The 11,765-nt window shown below is 37.5% G+C and overlaps 1 protein-coding gene across 3 annotated transcripts in view; it reads left to right on the top strand.

Annotated features, from left to right (window-relative positions):
- Positions 1–6,187: 6,187 nt before the first annotated feature.
- Positions 6,188–11,765, top strand: part of fgf14 (fibroblast growth factor 14) — a 216,247-nt gene continuing 210,669 nt past the window's right edge. Inside the window, exon 1 of one of the 3 annotated variants that reach the window (XM_087266393.1) lies at positions 6,188–6,980. In XM_087266393.1, coding sequence (XP_087122519.1) covers positions 6,890–6,980 — 91 coding nt within the window. In that variant the 5' untranslated portion in view covers positions 6,188–6,889. Of the gene's footprint in view, positions 6,981–7,025; positions 7,148–11,765 lie in introns of those variants that run through there. The other 2 variants (XM_087266397.1, XM_087266398.1) reach the window with 2 other exon arrangements.

Here is an 11,765-nt window from a genome sequence, read left to right as displayed (position 1 = left end):
TCTATTAATAGGTGAAGAAAAGCAAACCGGTTACTTTTTATTTAATATTACAAATGGCACTGAAAACCACTCAATATCCCTCAAAACACTCAAAACATAATAACAAGTTTGATTAATAAATTACATGCAATTAAATTAAATATGTCGCCTCACAGCAAGAAGGTCGCTGGTTCGAACCTTGGCTCAGTTGGTGTTTCTGTGTGGAGTTTGCATGTTCTCCCTGCCTTCGCGTGGGTTTCCTCCGGGTGCTCCGGTTTCCCTCACAGTCCAAAGACATGCGTTACAGGTGAATTGGGTAAGCTAAATTGTCCGTAGTGTATGAGTGTGTGTGTGTGAATGTGCGTGTGGATGTTTCCCAGAGATGGGTTGCGGCTGGAAGGGCATCTGCTGTGTAAAAACTTGCTGAATAAGTTGGCGGTTCATTCTGCTGTGGCGACCCCAGATTAATAAAGGGACTAAGCCGACAAGAAAATGAATGAATGAATGAATGAATGAATGAATAAATTAAATATAGAAATTTGCTTCACTGAGGAGGCGAGACAGTGGCGCAGTAGGTAGTGCAGGTAGTGCTGCCACAGCAAGAAGGTCGCTGGGTCGCTGGTTCGAACCTCGGCTCAGTTGGCGTTTCTGTGAGGAGTTTGCATGTTCTCCCTGCCTTCGCGTGGGTTTCCTCCGGGTGCCCCCACAGTCCAAAGACATGCGGTACATGTGAATTGGGTGGGCTAAAATTGTCCGTAGTGTGTGAATGTGTGTGTGGACGTTTCCCAGAGATGGGTTGCGGCTGGAAGGGCATCCGCTGCATAAAAACTTGCTGGATAAGTTGGCGGTTCATTCCGCTGTGGCGACCCCGGATTAATAAAGGGACTAAGCCGCCAAGAAAATGAATGAATGATTGGTTCACTGAGTTCATATTACTGAACATTACAGGAAAAACTTGACCCCCCCCCCCCCCCGATCGTCAATGTATAAGTCACACCCTAGGTTTTGAGATGTGTTTAAAGTAAGAAGCATCCTATCAGTTTTCTATTTTTAAATTATTGATGCATATTGGAGATGTATGCCAATAATAACACTTTCTATTCTTTCAGCAGGAGCAATTTACTACATAATCAAAAAGAAGTATAATAATGATGCCTGACAAAAAATTGTCAAAGGATCTTCCCTTGGGTGCAATGATGTTTTACATTACATGAAACAGATCAATACTCGGCCTGGCAGTGAGAGCAGAGAAGAAAACCTCAGTACTGCATTACTCCCAGTCACTGCAGACACTTATCTGCAAAATCAGGGCATAATGTCGTCTTTCTAAAGTGCTGCTACCAAACTGCTTGTGTCACTAAGATGTCACGCGTGGTTCAAACAGTGACGGAGCACTATAGTGTTTGAATTTGATGCACTTTGCTCATCTTTCAAGGATTTAAAGCAGTGTGTTTTTGCTTTAATCAGGGAAGTGGCCCTTGCTTCGGTGACTCATAGGTTTTGGTTTTGTGATCATCTTGTAGTGGAAATGATTGGGCTGTGTCAGGTTTTCTGTGGGGAATTTAGTCAAGAAACATTGAGCCTCAGAGGGGCCCACCTCCCCGAAGACACACACATCACAGAAGACTGGCAAGTCTTGGGCTGAACAAAAGTAGGTCGTTAAAGTAGATTAATGCAGTAAATCAAAGTGTGGAGCATCTTGTTAATTGAACGCCGCTCTTTTGTTTTTGTTCAAGGAAGACAATTATGCAAAAATAGCATTATTAAAATGATAAGGAAAGTTTTATTTAAGCCGTTACAAATCTTGTAACATGGTTGTTGTTCTTTTAAGATGGGTCAAAGATGAAAAGAGGTTTTAAAGCATCAGAACCGTAAAAGTGTAATAAAGCTTCAAATATTGATTACCTGCCCTCCCCCTGTACATTAGAAAGTGTTCTTTTTTTAACGATTGCCTTATATTTTTGCTTTATGATTCTCAGAAAACACCTCTTTTTATACAGTAAATTCTAAAATTTTGAGTTATAAAACTAGAATTATAAGTTTCTGTCTGACATTTTTGTCAAAATTGAGTTATTTAAATATTTATTCTTATTAAATGAAATCTTATTTACATTATGTGATTTGTTTAATATAAGTTGTTTACATTTTAAGTAAAAATGTTTTTTAAAAAAAAAAAAAAAGGTTTTATGCAATTTAATTCATCTTTATTTCTATAGCGCTTTTACAATGTAGATTGTGTCAAAGGAGCTTAATGTAGAAGGCCAAGTAAATTGAAACTGGGTCAGTTAAGTTTTTCAGAGTTAGTGTTCAGTGTAGTTTAGTTCAGTGTGATTTGCTGAAAGTCCAAACACTGAAGAGCAAATCCATCGATGCACAGCTCAACAAGTCCCGAACCATGCAAGCCAGTGGCGACAGCGGCAAACTTCACAATTTGACGAAAATGAAGGAAAAAACCTCGAGAGAAACCAGGCTTAGGTGGGTAGGACCATTTCTCCTATATGATCAAACTTCTTGTGCAGAGCTGCAGTCTGGAGAAAGGATGTCCATCGTGGAGAAGCTGCAGATAGGAAAGGTCACTGGCTGGTGGCTGGCCCTTCAGGATTAATGCAAAGACTAGTCTGTCACTAGGGTCTCACAGGAATCACAGGGTCTCATGCTCCCCACTCCTCTATGTGGAGGAGGCATTTCAATATTTTCCAGAGGAAAAAAGGGGGTCTCAGGCAAAAAAGGGTGGAAACCACTGCTTTAGAGGATTTGGATTCCAAAAGGATTTGTGTTTTATGTGTATGCTAATGCAAAGAGATGTGTCTTTAATCTAGTTTTAAACTGATAGGAAGGCTGTTCCAGATTTTAGGTGCCAGAGATGAGAATGATCTATAGTTCATTATGATATATGAGAATAATCAATTGTTCAGAATTAATTGAGCGTAATGGACATGAGGGGCTATAATACCCCAGGAGCTCCCTTAAATACTGGGGAGCTAAGCCGATCTGGGCTTTGTCAATACATTTTTAAATTTTATACAATATTTAATAGGGAGCCAATGCAATGATAAAAGAACTGGAGTAATATGATCATATTTCTTTGTTTGAGAAAGCACTGTAGCAGCTACATTTGAACTAGCTGAAGTTTGTTAATTAATCCAATAGGGCAACCGCCTAGTAACACATTACAATAGTCTAATCCAGAGGTCATGAAAGCATTAATAAGCTTTTCCTCATCAGACATTGATAGCATATTTCGAATGCATGCATGAGGACCTATCATGATCAACTTTTTTGTCATACCGCCAGACTGCTTTGTTGACAGTGGGAAAATCCAGAAAGACAGACAAAATCAGAGTCGACTAGATAATGCCGCATCACACAAAATTGAGAAGAAACTTGAAACTGAAATGATGTGTGTAAATGTTATGATTTAGAAGCATTTTAACATTGGTGAAATGTTAAATTTTACATCGTTGAAATTTTTTTTATTTGTGTATAGACCATTTTAATGTGGTCACGTCATTGGCACATGAAGATTTCCTGCTTGTTATCAAACTATTGCATAACTGTAATAAGAAGCAATTCAATTATAACTTAATATAAAAACAGCTATCATAACATTATTTATCAATATGTGGCCTTTTTTGCATTCTCAGAAGCTATAGAAATTAAACATGTAAAACAGGAAATGCGTTGGGACCACTGATATTGTTTACATCCATCAAAATATATAGACAGTGAAACATTTTTTTACATTTACATTTACATTTAGTCATTTAGCAGACGCTTTTATCCAAAGCGACTTACAAATGAGGACAAGGAAGCAATTTACACAACTAAGAGCAACAATGAATAAGTACTAAAGGCAAGTTTCAGGTCTGTAAAGTCTAAGAAGGGAAGTGTTAGTAGTTTTTTTTTTTTTTTTTTTTTTTTGTACAGTTAGTGTGATATTCAGAGGCAATTGCAGATTAGGAAGTGAAGTGGAGACTAAATAGTTGAGTTTTTAGTCGTTTCTTGAAAATAGCGAGTGACTCTGCTGTTCTGATGCAGTTAGGGAGTTCATTCCACCAACTGGGCAGATTGAGCGTGAGCGTTCGCGAAAGTGATTTTTTCCCTCTTTGGGATGGAACCACGAGGCGACGTTCATTCACAGAACGCAAGTTTCTGGAGGGCACATAGATCTGCAGAAGTGAGAGCAGATAAGAAGGAGCTAGGCCAGAAGTCACTTTGTAGGCAAACATCAGAGTTTTGAATTTGATGCGAGCAGCAACTGGCAGCCAGTGCAAACGGACTAGCAGCGGAGTGACATGTGCTCGTTTAGGTTCATTGAAGACAACTCGTGCTGCTGCATTCTGGAGCAGTTGAAGAGGCTTGATAGAGTTAGCTGGAAGCCCAGCTAGTAGAGAGTTGCAGTAATCCAGTTTGGAGAGAACAAGAGCTTGAACAAGGAGTTGAGCTGCATGTTCAGATAAGAAGGGTCGGATCTTTCTGATGTTATAGAGTGCAAATCTGCACGATCGAGCAGTTCTAGAAATGTGGTCAGAGATGTTTAGTTGGTCATCAATCGTTACTCCAAGGCTTTTCACCATTTTGGATGCAGTAAATGGTTTTTGTGTTTATTAAACCATTTGCTCATTGTCTGTTGTCTTTTAAAGTCTTTAAATTTGATATTAAGCCTTGAAGGGCAAATACTTAATTTAGTTCATGGGACGTATAATTCAATAATTCATGTAAAGCATATAATTCAATAAATATTAACATAATAAATGAACAATTGCACTGGACAAAATATTTAGCACAGCCTTGTATGCTGAACAAGAAAGAATATTCACACTAAAACATTAAATAAGTGTTGTAGAAACCTATAATGCAACTTTCTCAAACATCAAGATACTGTTACAACATCAATTTGTTTTAATAAATTAATAAGCAGAGTGATTGTATTTCTTGAAAAATCACAATTCAATTAATGATCTGCCAGATAGAATCTTATAATTCCAAACTGAAAATGTCTTTTTAGAATTGGAAGTTTTTATCTGCATTTTTTCTTTCTTGTTTTTTTTTACCCCTATATTTGCAAATTGAAAAGAATTTTAATAATTTACATTTAGGGTCTCTGTCATGTTAATGTATAAAAGATAACTGTTACACGCATATTGTTTGCAATATGGAATGTAAAACTTTGAAGCTCAAAATTATTTAGAAAGCAGATAGAACCTTAATTCCAGCATGAAGATAAGTCAAATCAAATTATTGTTTTTTTTTTTTATTAATTGAGTGTTAACTGCAGCTGTTAATTGAGTAATTGTATCATTTTAAATCTTTTCTAATATCCTTTTAACTTCTAGGTTTTGCCCTAATTGAAAATCTAACAAAATTTTGTTGTTGGTAGAAAGATGTATTTTAATTACTCAGGAGCTAGAAATTAATAAGAAATAACCATAGTGCATATTTAATTTTTTTCTTAAATATTTTCTTCCTGCTTATTTTTTGTCAAGTACATACAGTACAACAATACAGGTTTAAAAGAACTAAAAGGTTTTTAGTATAGCACAGAGTCTATTTAGCCCAAAGTCTGATGAAGCATTTTAACATATGTTCTGCTTAATCTGAAACAACAGTAGTTTAGCTAAATGTAAATTTAACTGCATAAAAACGAAATGTGAAATGCCGTGCGTAAAACACTTTTGAGCAATGATTCAAACAAATAGGTCTGCTGAAAAGAGTCGTTCAAAGGAATCGATTTCATCTGCGAAGCGCTTGCAAATCCCTTAATGGATGGAGAAATCTGTGAGGTCAGATTTTTGTTCTTTTTCATTTCATGAGGCAGACTTGAACGTGTATCTGTAAAACATATACAATTATGTACAAATTATGGGAGACTCACATGGTTTCAAACATTTATTGCTACTAAAACGCACCTAAAACAACTCGACAATTGCTAAATGTAATGGAAAAGCACAGTGACAACAGAAAATGAAAGTCGAGTCGCAGAAGATCAAAACATAAAATGTGAAAGACTTATTAGAGAGGCGAATCAAACAAATCCCCCCACAAACACGAGGTGTTCAAACGAACCGATTCGCTGAAATGCATCGGATTTCCCAACGCTACTCTATGCCGAAATGCCGAAAGCGTCAGTGATATGCCAGAGCCCAAACCACGTGTTTTACGTAATGGAAAGGCAATCTTTCAATTCAACCCCTCCTCCTTCTTGTCTATATCCAACACAGATCCAAGGCAAAGAGGAATACGTGCGAGAGATACTTTTGAGGAGGCAACGGGATCAGTAATGCACAGGTGAAACATCAAGCCGCACTCCAACCGCATCCTCAGTCAGCATCAGCCTTAGTGCAGTGCTTTCACATTGATGAAAGCTCATGGATATTACTGACCAGCAGCAACAGCAAAAGCAACAGCAGCCGCAGCAGCAGCAACAGCAGCAGCAGCAGGTTTTAGGAAGACTTCCCTGAGAAACACTGAGCTGACGCTGGAAATGTGCGCTTTGCTCGGAGGTATCACTGCTTTTAAATGGGATGCATCCCCTCCAGGCTTCTGATGCCGTGCACATCCATCCACCCTTCATCTGAGTGATGAACTAACAGGGAACGCAAAGATCCGCCGTGTCTTTCACGTTAGTTTATAACGGGCTGCACGTTCCCCCTCTGCAGCACATGCAATTTATAGAGTATCTATTTTTATGAGCCGACCAACCTTTATTACTAAGAAGAATACCTTTGTTTTGCCAGGTCTCCAGAGAATATTTTACCTCTTGCATGAAGACGCTTGGATAGTAATACATATTTTTCTATGATACTACTGGAAAACTGAGCATCCCATTGTGTTCTTATTATTATGCAACCGCAGGGATCTGTTCTTTATCAGGGTGTCTAAGCTGTTGGATCGCTCCTCGCCCAAATCAATGTGGTTTCTTTGGAACATTTTCAGCAAAGGAACGCATATGCTGCAGTGTCTTTGTGGCAAGAGTCTTAAGAAGAACAAGAACCCAAGTGGTAAGAGCCATTGCGTCTTCTTCCCCTCTCTGTGTGTGCTGATCTGCAGTCAAATTTGTGCAGCAAGTCAGTGAATGCAGGATAACTTGAGCTCTAGTGGTGAGACCGACGACTGATATTGCAGCCCGAGGCTTTAACGTTCAACTTTTTAAAACTAAATCCCACAGGTATGTAGTGTGAAGGCAGGTCGAGCAGTCTTACTTGGGCCATATGTGTGTGTGTGAAAGGGGCTTTCGGGCACATTTCGGGGATGCTGCAGCAGTCCTGCATCACTTAAAGTGGTGATGCTGCTGCTCTCTGGCTTTTGTGTGCAGCGTGATTGTGTGCACTGCAAAGACCTCATGCCATTTGTCTCTTTCTATTAATCCCTTCATTAGCACATCATTAGCTTGCTACCCTGTTGTTTCACAACAAGATGGATACAGTTTGTTTTACAACAGACTGCCCCCCCAAAACAAATCACAACAAGGTGGTCTGCGGAGCACACTTGCGCAGTTTTATTTGAGCAAAGCTGTTGACAAATGTGCACACAAAGGAAAACTGTGCAGTGCGTGAGGGGACGGGTGGGAGTCCTAAGTTGGTGTTGACACCTTCTTCACTAGACGTTGACACTGCAGCGTAGTAGATCATAGCAGTTTTCCCATGCTGACACGACACATTTCTTCATTCTAGTTGAACAGAAAGTCTGTCATCCTCAATGCTGCAGTTACCTTTATTGTCAAAACACCGCACTGCCTCATTTGCTATTCCAAAAGCTTTTTTGATTGACTAACTTTTAAGACTAACTGTTGGCTTTCTGACTGAAAGGACCTGTAACATAATGCTAATATCCCACCTTCAAAGGGATCAGATGCTAAATTCTATACATAAAATCCCTTTTCAAGAGATACTGTAAAATACAGGAGCAAAGTTTAATCACATCCAGCAATGATTGTGTCTCTCTCTGTCTCCAGCAGTAATGACGTGTTTGTAGTGAAATGAAACCATCATTTTCTTCACTCTGTCAGTGATTAGAAGTAGCAAAGCGTGAGCTTTTTGATTAGTTTACCACGGCTATTACGGTCTTAGCTGCATAACATTAATGAAGAGAGCAGAGTGCTGTCGGGGCCTGCTGGTTATAGTCTACGGCACACACACACAGGCTGTATTTTTAGAAACACAACATGCAGCAGGGGCCGCATTGAGCGTAATCTCTGTAGTTTACTTCTGTTGTGCTCAATATCTCAGTCTTATCTATACGTAACATTCCTTTGATTTCCTCTCTTAGGGAAAAGTTGATTTTCCTGGAGTTTTAAAAAGTGGTTTCAATGGCTGCCTTCTGTTCCAGCAGATGGCACTTTCTGATAGCCTTGTGTTGGCTAATGTTTTTCTGGCAGAGACAAAGTCTTGCACTTGGCGATGTGGTTTGCATTGGTCTCAGGTAAACAGGTTGATTCTGGACCTGCAGGAATCTGCGTGGCGTTACAGACTCTCTCCCGAGCGATGCAAGTAAAGGGACGTTTACAGTATAACCTTTTATTCACAAAGTGTGGCCGTGGCTGCAGCTGACTTTTTGATTCTTTTATGAGTGCATAAGACACGTAGGACTCTTTTTCGCATGCACAATCTGTTCTCAGATAGCATTTATTTATAGAATAGTTTTTCATAATGCTGTTAGATCATTCCTCTGTGCAGATTTGGCAGAATGGTTGTAACTTCTGCTGGTGAAATCATTTTAAATGAGAGCGCACACACATTTTTTTCACTGCATCATACTTGTAGGACAAAGAAACACAGGGTCAGTCAGCTAGTCACATTCTACACATCTTAAGAGGAATTTAAATACACTTTTTTGTGAACATATCTGTTGTGTGCAGATCAGTTGACAGACTTCTTATGTTGTCCTTATGTAAAGAAACTTGCAGGAAAGTTGCGCCAAATCCCCCCCTTTTTTCTGTTAAAATAATGTGATATCCAGTTTCTGAATTAAAGTGTATGATGCATTAGTCAATACATCTGGATGTTCTTCTAGTTTATAAATCTGTTTATTGTGGAATATATTATGTGTAAACTCTCACTGGCTATCATTGCAATCAGAGAAAGCAGTCCAGTCTCATTGTAAGCCATCCTTCAATTTTATTTTTGTTCTTTTGATAAAAGCTTTCTCAAACCAGCGTAAAAGCCTAAATCTTTGTTACTAATCCAGTATATGGTCAAAAGAGTGGCTGTAATAACTCATAATGGAAATTTCATGTTTGTCAGTCCTGTTTTGTTCTCCATTTTAAATTCGAATATGTGGTTCATTGGGAGACCTTGAACAAAAGTCTTGCATCATCTCTGTCATATGGATAGTAAATAGACTGCTAAACATATGGTTTGGTTTTTTAAAATATTTAAAAAAATTATTTTAATTTCTTATATAACCATATGAAATATTATTACTTTATATATAAATATTCTATTATATTTTAGAAAGTAAATTTATTCCAGTGATTGCAAGCTAAATATTTACAGTAGCAGCTTTTACTCCAGTCTTCAGTGTCGCATGTTGGCATGGAATGATAAGTTCAAAGTTCAAAGTTCCGGCTTTAAAGTTTACCGCGGTATGGAAAAGTCAGGTTTTTATAACCGCAAAATTTCTGTTTCCGTTCCTGAAGTAGATGTAAATGTTTTTTTCTCCTCATGTTTTTTACGACTATTTAATTTATTTTTTAGGGCAACAAAATGCCTTTTCAAGTTGTAAAGAAATCTGTTTTTTGAAACTAATTAGGACAGCAGAAGGCAATGATTCATTTGAATTATTTAGCCTGACATGTTTACTGCTCCAAACTATTTTAAATCTTTCTTAAAATAAAAGATATTGTGTTCAGTGGGCGAAAAGTTGCAGTGTTTTACCCAGATATTTAAAAGGAAAATATTTTAAAGCAGTACCTTGAAATCGTGATATTTTATCCAAGATTTTCATACTGTCAGAATTTTATACCGGCCCATGCCTACACTGTAAAACTCAACATTCAACTTTATCAAATAAAATGAGTGTAGTTAACTCAAAATTTACTGAAAGTTAATTTTACTCATTTGAAGAGTTTTGAACTCGGCGTTGAATGTAACGAGGTAATTAAATACCTCATTACTTCAACTTAAATGAAGTAAGTTCAAAGTACTCGCATAGATTAGTTTTTTTAACTCAAATGGTTTGTTGCAATCGGTTTCCTCAAACGGTTTGAGTTGCCTTAACTTTTTAGGTTTTAGAGTACTCAGTTGGTTTGAGTTTTCTTTATTTATTGGGTTTTACTGTGCTCAAATTGCTTTGTTCACTCAAATGGGTTAAGTTCACAGTACTCATTACGATTAGTTTTTGAGCTTAAATGGTTTGTTGCAATCTGTTTCCTCAAACGGTTTGAGTTACCTTAACTTTTTGGGTTTTTCAGTGAAGTCTTATCATCCCTCAGAAATCATTCTTCTTATATGCTGATTTGAAGCTCAAGAATAATTGTTTATTTATATATAATATATTCATTATGTATTTATTGGTAATTAGAAAGTAATTTGTTAATGACAGAAGCAGCATTTTTAATAACATTTATTTGAAATAGAATTATTTGGCAACATTATAAATCTTTTGTCCTATTTATTGTATATTATTAAAAATCCTTTATTTAAAAAAATATTTTAAAGCTCCAAACTTTTAACAGCAGTGTATAATTTCTAGTAATTTAATAATGCTATGGATTAAAAACTGATTCAACAAGTATTTAGGAGAAAATGATGTGTCTATGCACACTCAGCCAGTCTGAATATTGTTGATGTGCAATGAAGTGTACACTTGTGGAGTGGGTTTGTAGACCAATGACATTGTACTGTGGGTGGGGCTAGAAACCAGGCAACTGTACTGTTGCTCATTACCATCCCACATGGCTTATTAGGACTCAGATTTACATGCAAGAGATCACTTGTAGCTTTGCGTGGTGCCTGGTTTGGACACAACAGCGTATAAATATGTTTACCTTGATAGTCCACTTAGCTTGTTTCAACCACTGTGCCATTGTTGTAACTGCTGAGCGTTTTGAAATATTCCTTTGACATAAATGTGCTAATACCTCAAGCTGCTGTTTCTGTCACCTAGAATCCTGAGTCGCACTGCATAAATGCTTACGGCTGGATTTAGCGGTTTACGCTCTTCTGTACCTCCAATCAAATTACAAGCCTAATTTAATCTAGGCTTTTGATGTAATCGATACTTTTTGACTGCCAATCTGACCCTCATCTGTTTCTATACAGTAATGTGAAGTGCAGGTAAAGGTGCCCTTGAGTAACTAGATGTTTAGTGCACTTAAAAAATTAAAATGTGTGGTCTCCTTAACTTATCTGCCAAAGCATTTCTTTTACTTCCTCTTCATCTGCGCAACCATATGCTCCTGTTCCCAAAAGAAATCTTTCCCTGGTACTTGGTGCAGTGAATTTCTTGAATGAAGCTCAATTTGATTCTCTAAACCTGGTGAATTGTTGTGGTTGATAGTCTTGAAGTACTCCTGTACATGCTTATATAGACCCTTTTAAGGGATATAAACAATACCAATGGTCCTAACTCCTAACGTATTTTTAAATTTTTAATTTCCATAGCTTCCGAGAAATCAAAAAGGGCCCACATGTTGCTAAATAATGTTTTGAAAGCTGTTTTAACATTAAGTTATGATTTAATTGCCTCTTGTTACAGTTATGAAATAGTTTGACACCAAGCAGGAAATGTTTATGGGCCAATGACATGACCACATTGAAATGGTCTGTACCACATATACAGAGTAA

This window comes from Danio rerio, chromosome 9 (assembly GCF_052040795.2).
Source record: "Danio rerio strain M-AB ecotype USA chromosome 9, GRCz13ab, whole genome shotgun sequence".
NCBI lineage: Eukaryota > Metazoa > Chordata > Actinopteri > Cypriniformes > Danionidae > Danio > Danio rerio.
This window is presented reverse-complemented; position numbering and strand designations above follow the sequence as displayed.